At 39.0% G+C, this 21344-nt stretch overlaps 1 protein-coding gene across 3 annotated transcripts in view; it reads right to left on the reverse strand.

Annotated features, from left to right (window-relative positions):
* VRK2 (VRK serine/threonine kinase 2) overlaps positions 1–6306 on the reverse strand; it is an 89622-nt gene extending 83316 nt beyond the window's left edge. Inside the window, exons 1-2 of one of the 3 annotated variants that reach the window (XM_082426286.1) lie at positions 5982–6306; positions 3981–4121 (exon numbers count right to left, since the gene is read on the reverse strand). In XM_082426286.1, coding sequence (XP_082282412.1) covers positions 3981–4116 — 136 coding nt within the window. In that variant the 5' untranslated portion in view covers positions 4117–4121; positions 5982–6306. The other 2 variants (XM_082426284.1, XM_082426285.1) reach the window with 2 other exon arrangements.
* Between the last annotated feature and the right edge of the window lie 15038 nt (positions 6307–21344).

Here is a 21344-nt window from a genome sequence, read left to right on the forward strand (position 1 = left end):
CAATTTTTTCCACCCCCAAACCAGCTTCCATTCTCCCTTTTCCCCTCCTCTCTTTTCATATACAAGGAAGGAACTTTGTCTTGTATTTAGACTTTTCTTTTCCCTATTATTACTGTTTCTATTAATGCTACAGGCACATTATTTCTCCAAGTCAAGAGTAAATACAAAATATTTCTGCCCCTTCCCCTTTTCTTCTTGCTGACTACTGAGGCCTCGGATATTGATCTCAAAGCTCAAGGACAGCTGTACACACACAATGAGGTAGACAGCGGTTAGCTTCTTCTCAGTCTTTGGTAACAAATGCTGATGAAGTGTCTGCTGAAAGAGTATTATCTGGCAAATATGATGCTTAAAAAGAATGTAGCTGGACACAAAGGTATTAAGGAAACCTGAATTTACCTACTTCTTCATTTATATACAGGAAGTGATGAGAACCATGGTAAAATGCAAAAACATGATATAATTTCATATGGATTTGCTTAGCTTTGAAAATAAGTAAAAGCTAATTTTAATGAAGTTGTTGCTGATGGCATCTCACTGAAGAGCTGATTTTATGATTTATGAATGCCACTTTTGATAGAACAATAACAACACTTGGAACACACAGCTTTATTATATATTCTGAAGTATGAAGACTTTTCCTCAAAACAGCTAAACATTTCTTTAAAGTCCTTCCCCCAACGTGTGCACTTGCTTATATTTCCAGGATCCAGGTTCTGAAATTCAGATAGTAGGGGGTATTTCATAACATATGAAACCTTGAAAATTGTTGCAAAATAAATCTCACTGAGAAAAAAATAAATAAAAAAATATGTACAGTACTTGGACTGAAAGAAGCAAAGATTTTTCTGTATCTAAATAGGGACAAATAAATCACATGCCTAAGCAAATAAATTCCTTTTTCACAACAGGAACCACACAAGTAGTGAGTATGTATACACATATATGTACACATACATATATGTATATGTGTATAGACATATAATTTAACTTTAAACACGCACTTAAATTTAAATACATATTAACACATATAATACGTACATCTAAAAAAGAGAAAAGAAAGAAGACCATCACAATCAATGCTTTTCTGTAGTTCTTTGAAATTACTCAAATAATTCAAACATTAGAAAACTGAAAGTGTAACTAAGCTGTACAATCCAAGGCTATAGCTCAGCCACATCAGAAATAATTTATTCAACTCCATTTCTCTGACCTTGAATCAAGACAATGTACTAGAGATCCTTACTCTCTGCCATACGAGAGAATTCACTAATTCAGAGTCTCAACCAACACTTATTCTACAAAGAATTCTATTCTCTGTAGATCCCAAGTACTCTCAGGGTCTTTACCTGCACCATCCAACGTGGTAGCCACTACCTATACGTAGCTATTGAGTCCCTGAAATATGACTAGGCACATCTTGGATTTTAAAGACTTTAACTATAAAAGTGAAATATTTCCTTTTTTTAATATTGATAACATATTGGAATTACAATACTTTAGATATATTGTATTTAATAATACATATTATTTAATTAAATTTCACTTGTTTCTTTTTACTTTTTTTTTAATGTGGCTCCTAGAAAATTTTACTTTACATACATGGATTGTATTACATTTCTATTGAACAGTGCTGTCTATGTCACTCAATCTAGTACTTAGAATCATAGCATTTTTCAAGCAAGTTCAAATCCTTTAAATGGGGAAGCTGTTCTTTACTTAACCCATACAATATTTTTGTGTTGGTCTTATCTTTCCAACTAGATTAGACACTCAGGTGATTAATAAGTTACTTACTGACTGAATTTCATCCATTTGTTCAAAACTACAATCTTAATTTTATCAGAAGAGGAGCTTTATCCTTCATGATCCATGAAACATGTTTGTGTGAGAAGGGTGGCAGAATATGCCACCCTAAAATATGCCTCTTTGGCATAAGGATTATTTTGAACTAAAGGCACTTGAAAAATAGCAAATGTAGGGAGAGGCTTCCTCTGAACTCCCTTTATTTGCCTAAAGACAGAGCCTCCAAAAAAAAACTCCACTGTTTTAAATTCCCTCCAGGAGCGCTTCATTAACCAGGAAAGACTGACTCATCACAGAAGAGATGAGAAGTTGACATCACTCCCAAACTTTCTTATAAACTATCATAGCCCCCATCTACTCTTCTAAGGGCTACTAATCTTTCCTAAAAATCATTTACTGTTCCTTAAGTGGCCTGTATCCCATCTCCCCTTCCCTTATTAAGACGGTATGTAAGCTCTCAAATCTCACCGTGTTTTAGGGTATTTATTCACTTTTTTTCCCTGATATTACTGTGCACGTAACATTAAAAAGATTAATAAATTTGTATACCTTTTCTCCTGTTAATCTGCCTGTTGTCAGTTTATTTCATAAACCCAGGTATCAAACTTAAGAAGGTAGAGGGAAAGTCCTTCCTTCCCTACACTTTGAAATGTTTAATGTTCTTAAATTCCTTACAGACACAGATATAATGAGTGAATATATTTAGAAGAACTGCTCCTTGAGGACATATTTTTAATCACTAATATTTATCTTATTTTATTCATTAAATCTCATCTTGTAACGGATATTTCTTGATCATTAAACTACAGATACAAGGTAGCCCTGAATAATCCTTTTAAAGTCAGTGTAATTTTTAAATTTTTAAATGTAGTGTAAAAGTATACTCAACTCAGGTTCCTTACCTGTACCAAAGAACACAAAAACTAAATGAGTGTCTATTTTCTTAATTATCCCAAGATGGGGGCTTCCCTGGCAGCACAGTGGTTAAGAATCTGCCTGCCAATGCAGGGGACACGGGTTCAAGCCCTGGTCTGGGAAGATCCCACATGCCGCAGCGGAACTAAGCCCATGCCCCACAACTACTGAGCCTGCACTCTAGAGCCCGCGAGCCACAACTACTGAGCCCGAGTGCCACAACTACTGAAGCCCGCGCTCCTAGAGCCCATGCTCCACAACAAGAGAAGCCACAGCAATGAGAACCCTGCACACCGCAATGAAGAGTGGCCCCCCTTCGCCACAACTAGAGAAAGCCCGCGCACAGCAACAAAGACCCAATGCAACCAAAAATAAAAAATAGTAAATAAAATAAATTAATTAAAAAAAAACAATTATCCCAAGATGGCATGTAACTAGCACCATTCTAGATGTACAAGAGGTACAATAAAGTTAATTCATTCCATGCAATAGATGCCTTGAGGTATGAAGGCCCAGTTCTCCAGTGAGGCCTAGTTAAGAAAGGACCAGAACCTTGTACTACTTAAATATTAATGATTAAGATTCACAAATGGAAAGTGTTTGTATTCATACAGTTGCATTCTCTGAGCTGTAAAAAGCAATGTTTCCAGGAAAACACTCTCAAAAAAGAACATTAACATTTTGTCTGGCAGACTGTGTAATTATGCTCTGAAAAGACTTCTAAGAGTCATTCAGAAAAACATGGACAACAAGGACTGGGGTCAGTCATGCCTTGAACGCAGACATTCTACTAAACATGATCTTCATACTACTTAGAAAAGTACATTTATGGATTATATCTTATTTCAAAGTTTCAATTTTCAAAATATTATTAAGAAATCACAGTTATAGTCACGTATATAAGAATATTTGGTGAGGGCTTCCCTGGTGGCGCAGTGGTTGAGAATCTGCCTGCCAATGCAGGGGACACGGTTTCGAGCCGTGGTCTGGGAAGATCCCACATGCCGCGGAGCAGCTGGGCCCGTGAGCCATGATTACTGAGCCTGTGTGTCTGGAGCCTGTGCTCCGCAACAAGAGAGGCCACGACGGTGAGAGGCGCGCGCACCGCGATGAAGAGCGGCCCCCGCTTGCCACAGCTAGAGAAAGCCCTCGCACAGACACGAAGACCCAACACAGCCAAAAATAAATAAATAAATAAATTTTAAAAAATAATAATAATCTGGAAAAAAAAAAAGAATATTTGGTGATTTATACTTTACCTATATATATCAAACCAAATCCTCCAGAGCCAATCATCTTGCCCAGCACCCACTGTTTTCCTTCCATATCATCCAGGACCTTGCCTTCTGGAAGTGGAACAGGAAGTCTGTATTTCTCTTTTCTTCTTGGTGGCATCACTTCTGTTGGCAGAAGGGGTGAGATAGTGATTAAAAATAAAAACAACAACAAAGAAAACTCCAGTTAAAATACGTTTCTCAAAGTGTCTTCCATGGGGCACTTTCCCAGGTTCCCAGAAATTAAGATTCTGAAGTCAGCTGGGTTTAGGAAAGACCACACATTTTATTCAAATTGGAAATTCACCAACATTACAATATTGAAATCTAAGAGGCACTGATGTTAAAAAACAAACCTGCTGAACCGCACTTAACATTTCCGAAATTCAGTTAGGCAGTCAAAATACCTATTAACAGTGCAGAATACACCTTAAGAAATGAGTTAACAATATCCAATGACAAAGAGAAAATAAATTTCATCTATATGAAAATACTCCTTTCATTGAGAATGCTAAGTGTCAAAGATGAGAAGCTCTTCAGTCACTAGGGAAGAAAATACAGCTTTTGACTGGGAAAACATGGACGACGGCAATGTACATCATTACCAAGCCCAGCAACTGACACAGACTAGGTACTCAGTAAATATCTGTTAAATGAGCAAAGCATTGGGTTTTCATGGATGTATAACTAAGCAGAGCACTAGGCCACTGTGCAGTTTTAGGGCTGGCACACTACTCTTTCAGCTTCTTTCTGTTCCTCTATATCCTGTCCCCTCCCCACCCTCACCAAAGTGAAAAGTGCCCTGTCTTAGAGATTAATACAGTACTGCCAACCACAAAAGTATGGGCTCCACAGTATAGCCATACAACTTTACCCAATTAATTATAATTGTACACAGGTTAGAGAATTTCACCAGATTTTTGAGTCGGAAGAGAAAATTTCTTCAGGGAAAACACACACACAGCATATAGGCCTGAAACTAACTGTGAAAGTAACTGCAATCCTCTAAGTATTTCCAAAGAATTTTTTAAAACTGGTGAGTGCTTTTGAAATGAAAGTAAAGTTTTCATTGTATACGCTATCCATCTTCGGAATGAGAAGGTTTCTGTTCCTTTTAGTAGGTTTTCCCTGCTTCACTTACTTTAATCAACGCCCTATCTTTTACTCAGCAGCAACACCACAGGTAGAGCAAAGGAACACAGCAGAAATCTTTAACAATATTCACCTGTCCTCCTCCTAACGCGAACACAAGGGAAGCCAGGAACTTAAATGAACGATGCCCAAAACAGGAAAAGTTTTAACCAGTACTTCATATATACTGACCAGTACTTTATATACTGGGGCCCAACATTTATTTGCTGATTTAAAAACCTAAAGTCTACAGAGAACAACTTTTCAGCAGGGCATAAATTCTCAATCAGTATAGAGAAGACAAACCTAGTTTGGGGGCAACTCTGTGGCATCAGAACTTGAGACCTGAAAGGTGACTGACTATACAATGCGCATTCTGGGCATGGATGCGGAGTTCAAGTTCACAGGAGGAAGCGCCAGCCTCCTCTCAAGGCCAGTCCCCGACACAGACGTCCCTGCTGCTTTGGGGTCCCCTCCCAGGGCTGCGATTAAAAGTGCTCAACACGAGTTTCCGGGGACAAACCGCTACCCAGAGTCCTGAACCCGAGCCAAGGCTGGGCTTGGGGCGGCCATGGCGGAGGACCGTGAGAGCGGAGGCAGGGGCGGGGCAGCGCGGCCCACCGCCCGCCTGTGCCCGCTCGCCGGCCCAGGACACCCCCACGCCCGGCCGGCCCAAACCACCCGAAGCTCGCCAGCGTCTGGAGACTCACTTTCCGACTCAAGCTCCCTTTAGACCGACGAAAAGAGAAACCCAATCTCCTTCCCCGCCTCACTCCTCCGCCCTGCCCTCTGGGCGAACGGGAGTTGAAGGGACGCCAGGTTCACGCATTGAGTTAGAAAAAAGCCAAGACCAACCGCGAAAGCAGGGACCGCTGCCCGTCCGGGGCTGGGGCGCGGCCCGGAGGCCCCGGCGTCTCTCTCTCCGACCGCAGCTCCTCCCCGGGTTGGGGCGCCACGCAGGCCGGGCAGGCGGAGCGCGGAGCGCGGGACGCGGAAGTGTGGGGTCCCGACGCGACCTCCAGGACCCGGGGAAGACAGAAGGTTAACCAGGCCCTCCGCGTCCCCGCCGCCAGACCGCGCGACGTCTCCCGCCAGCCTCGCAGGGCCGGGCGGGGCCGCGGGCCTCCAATCCCGCGGGGAGGCGGGCCCGGAGCCGGCGCGGCCCGCGGAAGGGGCCAAACTAACTTCTTGCACCTGCGCCCGCGGCGCAGCGCGCGCTCGACACGGCTCGATCTGGGCGTAGACTCCGGCCCGGGGCCCACGGAGCCTCGCCTGGGCCGCGGCCAGCGTTCTCCTTCAGGCGGCCTGTCAGCGCTCGGAGACGCAGAGACAAAGAGGCGGCGGCGGGTCTACACCATCAGATCAGTTTGGTGTGCATTTTTGTAGAAGGAATTTCAGGTCTCTTGTACCAGGATCTCGGTACCTAGAGTTTCCAAGTCAATGGGCCGGTCCTTACTGAGCATTTACCCGGGCAGCCAGTCACACTGGCCAGGCTTCTAGAGCAAGAAGCCTGTTGTGAGCAGGAAGGCCTATAACACAGCGTTTAAGTTCTCAGAGGCATATTGGCTCAAGATCCATTTACTAGTTGGATAATCTTGACTAAACGTAATTACTTTACAAAACTTTCCTTTTTTTTTTTTGGTCTGTGAAATGGAAATAACCCTAGTTATTCAGGTTAAGAAGGTTTGTTAAAGAAAAAATTATTCCGACCTTTCTTAAAATGGTAAGGAAGACTATTCAAAACTCTTGAAATAGTCGAAAGAGCTATGCTAAATTCCAAATACAGCAAAGAAAAGCGGGAATTTATAGCCGAGGACCTGGGTGGGGGTCAGTGGATGGAAAATTACTAAGAGGAAATATCAGGGGTGAGGAGAGGATTCTGGTTAGATGGTGCTAACAGATTTCTTGCTGAAGACGGGCCAAGGTGATCAGACATCACCTGGGGGGTGGTGGAGGTTGAGGAACTGGATTAGATATGGGGAATGGAGAGATTCTGTCTAAACTTAGCAGGATGTTTGCTAAAATTGGACAGTATAGAGAGAACATGGAAGTCCAAAAGTCAAGGCCTATTTGAGGAAGAGTTCAGGGGAACCTAAGTAGAGTTTGGTCAAGGAGCCTAAGTAGAGTTTGTCAGGTTATTGGTTATAAGACTATGATGATAATTAAGTGAAAGAAATAAGTAGTTTTCTAACATATAATAAGGACTCATAGTTAGCTTATAATATTTTAGGTTAGGCAAAACAAATGCTCAGAAAGCAATTCTTAAACAATACATCAACATCTTATGTGGGAAGTCAGTAATTGCTTGGGATGCAAATACTGGAAGTCAAAATCCTTCAATGACTTTGATGGAATAGGGTTTTAAGACTTCCTACATCTATCAAACTGTCACCAGATGAAAGGTGGCATGAGAAGACACTTTTTAAAAATCTCTCATGTGGATAAAAAAGCATTTTTAAAGAAACTCAATAGTCTATACATAGGATAATCATGCCCCTTAAGATAGTCACTCACTAATATAACAACATCCATTCTTATTTCTATAAGATATATATGTAACAGATGCTGTCGTTTGCCTGTCCAAACGTTTATATGGGCATTAAATCTCCCATTCCAAATTTGTTCAGGTTCCTACCCACTCCCCAGGTTACTATCTTTGGGAAGATGCAACAACAGCACCAGGCACAACAGATTACTCTTAAGGGGTCATACATAGCTCCTCTGTTTCATACCTATATATACCTAGTATGTTAGTATCATAGCCCTTTTCCACTGCTATAATAGAATACCACAGACCAGGTGGTTTATAAACAACAGAGATGTATTCCCCACAGTCCTGAGTCTGGCCAAGTTCATGACTCAGTCACATCCCAAAGGCCCCTGCCTCCAAATACCATCACCTTGGGGATTACGTTTCAACATACAAATTTTAGGAGGACACAAACATTTAGTTCATAGCAGTTCGTAAATCCTGTTAGCTCAGCCTTCAAAATATATCCAGAATCCATCATTTCCTACCACTCCTACTTCTATCTTTCTGGTCCAAACCACCATGTCTTTCCTGGATACTGGTAGTACCGTCCTAAAAGCTATCCTATTTCTCACCCTTCTACCCCTTCAGTATATTCACAACAAACAGCCGCATGATCTTTCTAAAAGCTTAGATCATTCCTCTGCTCAAAACTCTTCAGTGACATTCTAATTCACTCATTGTCAGCCAGTCCTCACTATGACCTAAAACAGTGTTTTTCAACCTTGGTACTATTGACATTTGGGCCAGATAATTCCTTGTTGACAAAGGGGAGGATAGTCAAAAGTGGATTCTCCTGTGCATTATAGGTTATTTATCAACACCCTGGGCCTCTGTAGTACTACAGGTTGTGACAACCAAAAATGTCCCCCAGACATTACCAAAATTTGTAAATTTTGCCAAAATTGCTGCTGGTTGAGAATGACTTACCTACAATGATCTACATGTTTCTGTACCTCCCCCATTTCCTGTTACTTTCTGCAACCACTGTGGCCTCCTTGCTGTTCTCAGGACTATTGCACTTTTCATTCTGTCTGGACCACTCTTCAATCTGATATCTGTATGGCCCACTTTATCACCTTCTTCAGGTCTCCTATGCAAAAGTCAACTCCGTGAGCCCTTTCCTAATCTATCTAAAATTTCAACCTACCCACAACACTTCATAGTCCCTTTTCCTTTTTCCCCCCCAGTGCTTAATACTGTACAACAACATATTATACCGGTTACTTATTTATTTTGAAAATAGACGAATAGTATTCTTCAGTAAATTGTATGCTCCATAAAAGCAGGCAACAATTTTTACTCTTCTCATCACTACTGTACTCCTAGCCCCTAGAATGCATATAGAAAACATGCCACTTTCTTGTTAAAAGAATAAATGAATAATGGTGGTCCCATTCCCCTTTCCACTGATTGATTTAGACAGGAAGCATGTATGAAGTGTAGGTAATAAGAGATGAATAAAAGTTTCCTGTACACTTCTATGAAGAGATGGTCTCTCCTGCATGTCATGCCGAATGTGATACCTGGAATTTTTGCAGTCATCTGTGACCCTGGGTATAGAACAAAGTACAAATCTAACATACTAGAAATTGCAGAACATTCAACAAATGAGGTTAGAACACTTAGAACATCTATCTGTCATCTATCTATCTATCACATCTATTATAGAAAGAAAGAAAAAGGAAAGAAAGAAAGAAAAGAAAGAGAGGAAAAAAGAAAATAACCTCAACCCTTAATTTATACCCCACATAAAAATTAACTTGAAATTGATCATAAACCTAAATCTAAATACAAGAGTTAAAACTATAAAACTTTTGGAAGAAAACCTGGGAGAAAGATTTTATGATCTTGGATTTGGTAAATCTTTGTAATCTTTGAATTTGTGTGATTAGACTGTACCCAGGGGGGGAAAAAAGCTGAAAACCTAAATGAAGAAACTGATAAATTAACTTAATAAAAATTAAAAATTTTGCTCTTCACAAAGCACTAAGATACCCAGTTTTAGTAAGTATGTGGAGTAACAGGAACTCTCTTACACTGGTAGTAGGGATCCAAAATAGTACAGCTATTTTGGAAAACAGTTTGTCAGTTTTTTTGTAATGTTAAACATATAATTAGCATATGACCCAGCATTCATGTTCCTAAGTATTTACCCAAGAGAAATGTAAACCTCTATCTACACAACGACTTGTATGTGAGCGTTTATAACAACTTCCTATGTAATAGTCAACAACTGGAAACAACTCAAATTCCCATCAACTAGTGAATGGGTATACAAATTGTGGTATGCAATATATCTCCTACACAATGGACTATCACTCAGCAATAAAAAGGAACAAACTATTGATATAAGCAACAACCTGGATGGATCTCAAAAACATGATGCTTTGTGAAGGAGAGAAGATGCAAAAGAGTACATACTGTATAATTCCATTGAAATTGGCAGGGCCTAGGTTGGGGGGATGGGATTGACTGCAAAGGGGCTAACGGAACTTTTTGGAATGATAGAGGTGTTTAATTTCTTGATTGTGGTAGTGATTATATGATTATACATTTGTCAAAATTCATTTAATTGTACACTTAAAATTCATGAATTTTTTTGTAAGTTATGCTTCAATAAAACTGACTTAAAAGAATGACTGAAGAGAAAGGTAGGAAGAACCTGAGTCCTTGAGACCATTATTACTCATTCAGATAACCTTGAAGCCACCATACCTTTCATATTCATGCATGAGGTATCAAGTACCCTTGTTGTTTAAGCCACTTAGCATTGGTTTTTATGTTTCTCATAGCCAAAATCTTCCTAACAGATAAAATAGAGTTTCAGGCGCTAATGAAATTAAAATGTTAATAAATTTGTACTAAATAAAAATGAGAACAGAAGTGCAGGTAAACCTGTATTGAGAAGATGAGGGGTTTTTTAAGTGTTGGAATTTAATGCAGAATTTTATAATTCCGAGCATATTGCTGTGTGTATGTTTCAAGATGAAAACTGACAGAATATAGAAATACAAATTTTGGAACTAGTGAAAGAACATCTTCTGAATGAACATGATGAGAAACAAGAAAGAAAAAAGAATCTAGGCATGAAAGCACTGAAGTATGAGTCATCAGAAGAAAAAAAATAGGAAAACAAGGTTTTCAGACAACGCTATTTTGATAGATCTCACAGACTCTGAATGATTCACCACAAACACACACAAACAAAAGGACTTTCTTGGAGGGGTTCCAACTTGTAGGTATGGCATGGGTTCTGCTTTTCAAAGAACCAGGTGCTGTAGAAATGCTTACACTGGTTCAAAGAAAGAAGAAAAACCTAACCATTTAGAGAACTTGCTTTACAAGGCCAAGATCATTTCAAATCAATTAAAGTGTTAAAGATGTTGCATAGACAAAACATTTAGAAAAATCCAATCTTTGTTATTTAATGTGAGAAAAGGAGATCAATTCACTGGAAACATTTTGCCTGCCAAAGAAGCTAGTTTTGTTTTATAAAAATCAGGAGGCCATTTGCACTCATAAATGCGCAATCCCTGGAGAGCTAAGCAGTTACTGACACAGAAATTTTGAAAATAATATTATTCAGATAAATGGAATCTCAAAGCTATCAGATAAATAATCAGACCAAATAGCTATGCTCTTTGCATTCTTCACATACAAGACCATTACAAAGTGTGAACTTGTTTGTCCAAAAGACATAATTCTTGATTGTCCATATAAATGAAAGACAATGATACAAAAAAAATTTCTTTGTCATTTGTCAATATGTCAACGACTCCATAAAATATTTTCCAAAGATATTATTCAGTAGAGCCCCGCTGCTAAACAATTGGAAGTAAATATGTATTGAATTATCTCTCAAACAATTGAATGTGGTAAAACCTAAAATTGGTTAGTCAGAAGTGGTGCTAGTCCTACTGTATCCATTCCCCTAATACATGCATCATAAAAGGTTAATTAATCATAAGACTATATTCACCCTTTACATCCTCTTTCTCCCCAACTAACACGCCTGCAATAATCAAAACTATGAACTGGAAAAGGAGGAAGGAAACTTGCTGAATGATTTTTAAGCAGAAGCTGTGCTTTCAATAATAAAGTTGATGATATGTTCAAAGCAGAGGTAAGAACAGTATTCCCGGGCTTCCCTGGTGGCGCAGTGGTTGAGAATCTGCCTGCCAATGCAGGGCACACGGGTTCGAGCCCTGGTCTGGGAAGATCCCACATGCCGCGGAGCGACTAGGCCCGTGAGCCACAATTGCTGATCCTGTGCGTCTGGAGCCTGTGCTCCACAACAAGAGAGGCGGCGATAGTGAGAGGCCCACGCACTGCGATGAAGAGTGGCCCCCGCTTGCCGCGACTAGAGAAAGCCCTAGCACAGAAACGAAGACCCAACATAGTAATCAATCAATCAATCAATCAATAAATCTTTAAAAAAAACAAAAAAAAAAACAGTATTCCCATGTGTCCTGTAGGCCACGCTTTTCTTTCCTTTCCTGCGTTTGCAGCACCACTATCTTTCAGTTTTTATTCTAAGGTCCTATAGGCCTTGATCTCAGGTCACCTGAGATAAAATTATGGAGGATCTTAAATGCTTGATAAGGAGTTTGGGTTTGACATTACAGATCTGTGCTGTCCAGTACAGTAGCTACAAACCACTTGGGACCATTTCCATTTCAATTAATTGAAATTAAGCACAATTAAAAATTCAGTACCTTAGTTCCATGAGCCATGTTTCAAATGCCCGATAGCCACATGTAGCTAGTAGCTACCCTAATGGATAAAACAGGTTATAGAATATTTCCATGACCACAGAAAGTTTTGTTGGACAGAACTACTACAAACAATGGAGGATCACTGGAAGCTTGAGCAGAAGGCTGACACTAACCGCTCATGTGTGGCAGCCACACAGAATATAGAGGGGTGTGTATGCGAAAGGGCTATTCCTCAGCCAATGCCATAGTCTTTTGATTACAGTAATTTTATAATAGAAGTATAGAATAGAATTAAATAAATAGAATTAAATAAATAGAATTTATTTTTATATTGTCTTGGATATTTTCATATCATATATACATATTTTGTATTAATTTTATTTGTATAAACATAGAAAATGATGTGGAAGATAGACATCATCCTGATACTGATTACGCTGGGTTCTCTCAGGATGTGGAATAGGAAAGGTGGGAGTAGATTAATATTTTATTTTAGACCTCTGAAACGTTTTACTTACTATGACAAAGAAAAATGCATGAGTATTATCTCTATAAAATGAAACTAATGATATACTCATTGCCTCATCACATTTGTTCTTGAAAAAAAAGTCCTCAGGGAAGATAATTAGGTACCCAGTTGAATGTGGATACTTTATAGTTTAACGAGATATATATTCTTTTTTTCAATATAAAGGGTCCAAAATAATATTATTATATCAAATAGACTCCCTTTCTTAGTGGAAAATAAAATACAATGTTGCTTATATTCTACTTTCTGTAAATGAACTCTATTACTTGAAAAAAAATCAGATAATTGGGGTCACTTCAGGAAACAATTGGATAAAATTAATGATATATCGTGTTGGTGTCATTTCTGGAAAGACCAAGCTGTATTTAGCTGTCTCAAGCACATAAGAGATAAATTATTCTCATTCAAGTATGTTTAAGAGGATATTTACAAGCCACTCTTATGAAGTCATTCTAATGGATTACAGCCACAACTAGTTGTAGAAGTTCTTCTTTCCAAGATTATCCTCCAATAATACCGTTCAAAAGAACAACTCTATTTGAGAATAATGTTCTCATTTTATGTCTGAATGTTACCCACACCTTAGTGTTTCATATTCGCACACATATGTGGTTGGGTTTCATCTGATGCCACTTGAATTCACTTATAAAATGGAGGAAATCTAGCACTCTTTCATACGTCGTGGAGCTTTCTCTTTTCTCTTCTTCCAAGTTATGAAGAAGAAGGCTACAAAAATCCATTCCCGAGAAGTGAAGTTAGTAATGCTGAATTGATTTGATAGGGGTGATGAACATTCAAATGCCAATATACTGGAGCGATGCAACAGAGTGAAGTATTCATGACAGTGCTCATTCATTTCACAAGGTACTCAATCAACTATGAAATGCAAATGTTACTAGAGTCATGAAATTCTTCCTCTGAGGCTATCGGGACAATCTATTACAGGATATTTCATGCTATATGGATACTCGTGAGTTTTTAATATACATAGTAATTTCCTAGAATGCAGTTCCTACCCATAACAAAAATAAACTGATAAATAGACAACAGACAAGATAGAGGGTAAGGAGATCATAGTTTGGTGAAGAAATCACTGGCAGCTTTTGGGCAAGATAATAACAAGGGCAGACTTTTATCTCCCTGCTTTCATATTCCAATTGCAATGCCTAATAAAATATTTTTTTAAATGGGAAAGAGGAAAAAATTCCACATTAGCACCAGAAAGTAAAGATGAATACTGGCCATATGCAAGAAACCTTGATGCATTTCTTTTAAAAGTATCAATAATATAGACATACATAGAATTGTTTTGAAGGAAGGCATGCAGTGCCAATGTCAAACATCCTCTTTTAAAAGGGTAATATATTCATAATGCAGTAGAGAAAGCACTGGCAAATTAATACCACCACCCTCTGAAATTCAGAAGTATTAGGGTTAAACTTGAAATCCAGGCATTGCATCCTCAGGAGCATAACCTCACATATATGGACCAAAACATTTGGACCATATCAAGGGCACCACAAGGCCTCATAGAGCAATGAGCTGGCAACATTGCATCTTGTTCTCCACACCAAGAAAGAATCACTAAGTGTTTAGAATAGTGCCCAGTGCAAATATTTTGAATGAATAAATGAAGTTTAAAAATTAAAACAAACCTGCAACCTGGCATGAGCCTTCATTTAGCACAGACTTGGGGACTGAAAAACAAAGATGAGAGGCGATGGTCATGCTCTGAAGCTAAGACAGATTAATGAAATAGAACAGAGGATGAAATGCAATGGCCAGAAATCACCATGGAGAAGCCAGAAACAGCAATTCAGATTCATTCACTTACTCAAATGTTACTTGAGCTTGGCTCTGGAGATAGACTGTAACGAAAGACATAGTCTTTGCCTTCTTAAAACGTATAGCTTTTTAGAGGGGACAGACATTAAATAATCACTGAGAAAATTTATAGGATTCTATTAGAAGCTGTAACAGGAGGAACTAATTTTAACTGGCAGGCAAGGTCATGGGAAACCTTTGAGGGAATGACACTTAAAATGAAATCTGAAGGATGAAGAGCTGTTAGGAGGCAGAAGGGGTGGGGAGGAAAAACATTTCATGGAGGAAAGGATTTATGCAAAGTCCTGAGGTAGGAAGAAACTTGATGTATTTAAGGCCTCAAAAGGATGATGGTGAGAGATGACAGCAGCAGATGATCCTGGCGAGGTAGGCACAGGACAGACAACACTGAAGTCTGTGAGCTTAAAGTTTTTTGTCTTTCCCGAAGTGAAATGAGGAACCACTGAAGAATTTAAACAAGGGAGTGACATGATACTATCTACATTTTAAGATTACTCTTGCTGCTGAGTAATCATTCTCTAAATGATTCATAGTGGGAAATGGCAAGTGGTTATTAAAACTTGTAAGCACTTATGGAGGTGGTGGCAGTGGTGGCGGTGGCCGAGGAGGATTCCCCAGAGGCGGTGGTGGCGGTGGAGGACAGCAGTGAACAGGGGACTGGAAGTGTCCTAATCCTACGTGTGAGAACATGAACTTCTCTTGGAGGAATGAATGCAACCAGTGTAAGGCCCCTAAACCAGACAGCCCAGGAGGGGGACCAGGAGGCTCTCATATGGGGGGTAACTATGGAGATGATTGTCGTGGTGGCAGAGGAGGCTATGATTGGGGCGGCTACCGAGGCCGAGGCACGGACCGTGGGGGCTTCCGAGGGGGCCGGGGTGGTGGGGACAGAGGTGGCTTTGGCCCTGGCAAGATGGACTCCAGGGGTGAGCACAGACAGGATCGCAGGGAGAGGCCGTATTAGCCTGGCTCCTGAAGTTCTGGAGCAGCTTTCTTCCTGTACCCAGTGTTACCCTCATTATTTTGTAACCTTCCAACTCCTGATCACCCACGGGTTTTTTGTGTCGGACTGTGTAATTGTAACCATATCTCTGGTTCCCATTAAAAACCATCATTTTAGTTAAATTTTCTTCCTCTTCCCCCTCTTCACTCTCCTGGAGCGTTGATGTCCAGGTCAAGAATGTGGGGAGTTTTCCTCTTTCAGATCAACCTGCCTTGTGGGAACTGGAATAATTTGTTTGTTCCCGCTTAGCAGGAACGGGAATAAAGTGTTTGATACTTGTTTCAGGGGGAAAAAACAAAAAAAAACAAAAAACTTGTAAGCACTTACTTAGGCTTCAGAAATTATTTGGGAAACAACTACATTATCTTCACTCGCATTAGATGGGAGCCTGAGTTACTTTATTTCTATGATAGAGGAAAGAGTTATTTCAAAAACCTTGAGATTTGGGAAGACATCAGAGTTACACTATTAGATTGTAACTTTTTCCATTTATCACTTGATCTAGACTGGAGAGATACTAGTGAGAAAATCATATCCATTTCGATTTAGCCATAAGACAAGACTAGGAAAGCATAGATAGCCCTATGGATGACCAAACTGAGAAAAATTACCATACTTAAGGAAAAATCCTATAATTTACATTATATTCTTTTTTAAAAAAATCAAAAATACCTTTTATAAAAAATAAAATTCCTACAATAAACAGAAAACCATTCTAACATTTTTTGATTCATATGTGCAATAAAATTTAACAAGACTTTTTTACTATGAAACTAATGACAGTATGCATTAATTTCCTATTACTGTTTAATACATTACCACAAAATTATGACTTAAACAATATAAATTTATTCTCTCACAGAGCTGGAGGTTAGAAATTCTAAAATCAAGATGACAGTAGGGTGTGTTCCTCTGGACACTGTAAGGGAGAGTCCATTTCCTTGACTTTCTAGCTTCTACAGGCTGCCTACACACTTTGGCTTGTGGTCCCATGCTCTATCTTCAAAGCCAGCAGTATAGCATCTTCCAATATTTCTCTCTGGCTCTTACTCTCCTGATCTCTCTTATAAGGACCCTTGATAATACATTATCTGAGCTCACCCAGATAATCCAGGATGATGCTCCCTTCTCAAGATCCTTAACATAATCACATCTGCAAAGTATCTTTTGTCACGTAAAGTAGCATTCATAGTTTCCAGGGATCAGAACATGGACATCTTTGGTGGGTGTTCAGCGGTGGTGTGCCATTATTCTGACTACCACAAAGCATTCTAGAAAAAAATTCTCTTGGATCAAAGAGAAAAAAACAGGGCTCCCCCGGTGGTGCAGTGGTTTAGAATCCGCCTGCCAAGGCAGGGGACACGGGTTCAAGCCCTGGTCCGGGAAGATTCCCACATGCCGTGGAGCAACTAAGCCTGTGTGCCACAACTACTGAGCCCACGTGCCACAACTACTGAAGCCCGCGCGCCTAGAGCCCATGCTCCGCATCAAGAGAAGCCACCGCAATGAGAAGCCTGCACACCGCAATGAAGAGCAGCCCCCCTCGCCACAACAAGAGAAAGCTTGCACGCAGCAACGGAGACCCAATTGTAGCCAAAAATAAATAAATAAAATAAATTTTTAAAAAAAAAGAGAAAAAAACAAATAACATAATTCTCAATTATAAACCAAAGATGAAAGTAACCCAGTTTGTTACATCTGAAAAGGCAACATTAGTTATGTAGAAGATAAACTTATAAAAATCTTTTAGAATTCAAAAGAAAGGATAATAAACTTCAGAGATAAGGGAACATATCCATAATATAGCAGGACAAAAATCTTCTTACCAGCAAAATTAAATGGGTCTCAAAGATTCTTCTCTAAGACACTAAATAAAAGAAGAAAAAGAATCGACCACAGAGCTGTAAATAAAATGATTGTGACTTAAGAATGCTAAACACAATCAAGTTATTCTTATGCATGATGACAAAAATAGAGATATCTTCAAATATGTAAAAGTCAGAACATACACTAGCAAACCTACTTGAATAAAGTGTCTAAAATCCTGGAGGAAATAAAACATTAAAATAAGTCAAAAGTAAGAAGAGAGTTTCTTTTCTATCTATTCATAAACAGACCACCACTAATGGAAGAGAATTTCATTTGCTGGACAACTTGAAGGGAAAATTGCTCTATAGAATTTAGAAAAATGTGAAGTTCTTACTTTTCCAAGAGTAAGAGAGGAGGAAGCAAGACAGAACATAAAAACCAGAGAGATGGTATGAAGCTGGATGTTGGATGAGGTAAGAGATCACTGTGGAGACATTGGTTGTAGGACTGACAAAAGATCATTCAAGAATGATGTCTACTGTTTCACTCAAAAGTTGTTTTGGTTGCTATGGTTTCAACTCCTCTTCTACCTTCCTCCCATTTTTTCATCAGTGTGTTTGAGTGTGTCAATTGAAGAGTCCATGTCCATATCTGAGCAAATGTGACTCAAATCTGAAATGGCACATGAAGAAGCAATAGACCAGAGGTAGCCATGAGAATGCAAGCCCTTAAAAATCCATAGAAGTTTTAGGAAACGACCTTGAGTTCATTTTGTCTAGATCTTGAAAGACTGGAAAGCACCCGTTTATCAGCTGGATTGCATGTAAATTACGGAAATTACTGTTGGAAGATACTGGTGGTAAACACTGATGAACTGAAGTCTAAATAAGTATTTTAAATATAATTTTAAAATGTATTTTAAAGTTTTCTTTATTTGACCCCTCAACTTCAATGATTTTTTTTCTCCACTCCTACTGAAGTCAACTGTTGAAGTCAAATCTACTGAAGTCAGTTACTCTGAAGGAAGGGAGGAAACTGGCAATCATACCCTTGGTCCCATCACCAAAAAATGCATCCCTTCCAATCTCAGGTCTCTTCCAACATTCTCCCGGTGCTCCTTCTAGCCCACTGGCTATTCCTTCTAAATCTACTTTGCTTAATCTGTCTCAGCTCAGGCTCTATTCAGGGCACAGACACTGATCACCTTTCATTCCCATCTAGTCCCAAAGTTTTAATGCAATGTATGTGTTGTGGACTCCAAAATTTATATTCTCAATTTTTTCAATTACCATTGGAAGTGACAAACATTCCAAACTTAGTGTCATAAAACAACAGCTATCTTACTAAGCTCACATACTCTGTGGGTCAGGAGCTTAGAGAGGTTACGGAGAGGATGGCTTGCCCCTGTTGGGCTGATTTGCAGGCTGGGGGTGACTCGCAGCCTGAGGGCTAGCACCATCTGAAGGTTTGATCACTCAGGTGTGTAGACTAGAAAACAAGACCAATGACTCTAGAGCTCAAATAATGTTCAAAAAGGGCAAACAACAATGATAAGTATTGTGTGGGATGTTTCTTTCACAACATCAGAAAGCATTGTTAGCAGCCAGATGGGAATGTGCCTTCTTCATCCAGATACTCAAGAAAAGTCAATTGACTATGAAAGATAACAGTCAACAGTCAAAGATAACTGTAGACCAGGAGCTCAACAGAGCCTGGAACCAAAGTGGCCTTTCTGATACAAAACCAAAAACAAACAAAAACTACTAAGGACCTCGATATGACAAGGAAAGCAGCCTATGCATACCTTAGCCTAGCAACCTGAATAATTTAATCTGGTCATGAGAAAAGATTGTGGCTAAGAAAAGAAAATAGGGGAAGATCTTGCAAACTATGCCAGCCATACTACTAGCTCTTGGTTAAGTCTACATTTGGTTAGTATAGAATCACTTAACTTTCCCCTTAAATGTTAGTAAAAGTTTCTTTTGTAAACGTCAGTTTCTACTTGAATTGATGCAAAGCAAAAAGTTCCCATCTAAACAACATTAGAGAGGGCAATCAGACCTCTGAGAGTTTAAGTCCAATGGTGCCTGTGAGGAAATTGGTCTAAGACAAAATAATGGTGGAAGCTGGCCAAACAGGTAAAAGATATGGAAGGTGGAAGAAAATTGGAGATGCAAATTATGTAGATCACTTCATGCGGGGAGGTTTGTCTTTTATTTTTTCCCCTCAGTTTGGTTTGTAATAGAAATAGAAAACAGTTAATCAGCTTCCATAGAGCTCTTTAGGCTTTTAAAGGAATTTATAAATAGACTTCTCAGCTAGCTTTTTTAGAGTTACTGGATGACTAAACTGCAATTAGATGTTTCATCTTCCAGAACGTCTACAGGTATTTTTCAAGAGAGATCAAATTGCTAAGTGTTTTAATGTAACTGTCAAGAGTTTCAAGAACCCAGAAACTATTCTATTGGATTACTTTTTGGAAAAAACTGCTTCCTTTTTTGTATATTCCTAACCCTTGTTATAGAGCTATAGTAAATAGGAACTATGGACAAAACCAGGAAATAATGTTACCGGTTGTCACTCTTAAAGTGTCACCTCTCTCTGGCTGTACAAAGAACTAAATTGGGATCAATAGAAGTCCCAAGATGAAAACAATTTCCTGAATCCTAAAAATAGCTGGTGAGTCCAGGTGCAGTAGTCAGACATTCTCCATCTAGATTAAAGATGTAGATTAAGAGCTTGTTTGAGCTCTATTTAACAACAGACAGTCACTGTCTTCCTTACCAGGAAATTCTTCATTTGAAGCAAGCCCCAGACATGGTATTTCGCTCCTCCACCAGATAGAAGAATACTGTAGTGTTGTCACATTTTACTAGAACTATGTCATTTAACCAAATCAAATTCTTTTAAGACTTCTGTTTTAAAATATTCAAATCATGGAAATACAAGCACATTTCTGTTCAGAGGGCAGCATTTTTTTCTCTTTATTTATGTAACCATTCCTATTATCCTCTCTGACCTCCCATGTTGGATACTTATACTTTTATAGATTTCGTAGACGGAGCCAGTATTATTTTTCTAGTCTGGAACACTTACAAGAATATTCTGTCAATAATTCTATCTGTATTAGACTCAGTATTTATTTATATACATTGAATTGGATATACAAAAAGTAATTTTTATTTATACAGTTGACTAACTCTACAATTGACTATTTTCTTAAACTCTGAGCCCCCATTTACACAGATGGCTACCAAATCCACCAATCCCTTTCAGACCCTTTCCACCACTCCCTCCATCACTACCACAAACATGTGACCCAAACAAAATTCATCATTTTGTTAAGTAGGGGAAAGCATGTCTCCTGTTGTTTAAGCGACTCCTTTGGATTTATATTCTATCATCTTAGAGGTTATACTATCCATCATAGCTGTTGTTCTCACTCTGTAGAAGTTGTCTCACCACTACCCATTCCTGTTGCCTTTCCCTGGATGTAATTTGAATACTGTGGGATTTTATTTGTGTTCATGGATTTGGATGGAGAGGCGTTCTGTCTTTACATGATACCCTGGATTCTCACTGGCCTCCAGTGAGGTTTTTCTCATTCTGCTGCCTCACTGGGCATCCTGAATTGGTGTCCTTAAATTTGGAATATAATGGGATAGAGGTTCTAGAAGATTAGGAAGGGAAAAGATTAAAAAGGGAAGGGCACCTTTAATTTGCATTAAATGGTACTATTATTTAACTTATTGCTACTTTTTTATATAGAAGTTTAAAACTATAT

The sequence above is a fragment of the Balaenoptera physalus genome (assembly GCF_965194825.1).
Source record: "Balaenoptera physalus genome assembly, chromosome: 15".
NCBI classification, from domain to species: Eukaryota; Metazoa; Chordata; class Mammalia; order Artiodactyla; family Balaenopteridae; genus Balaenoptera; species Balaenoptera physalus.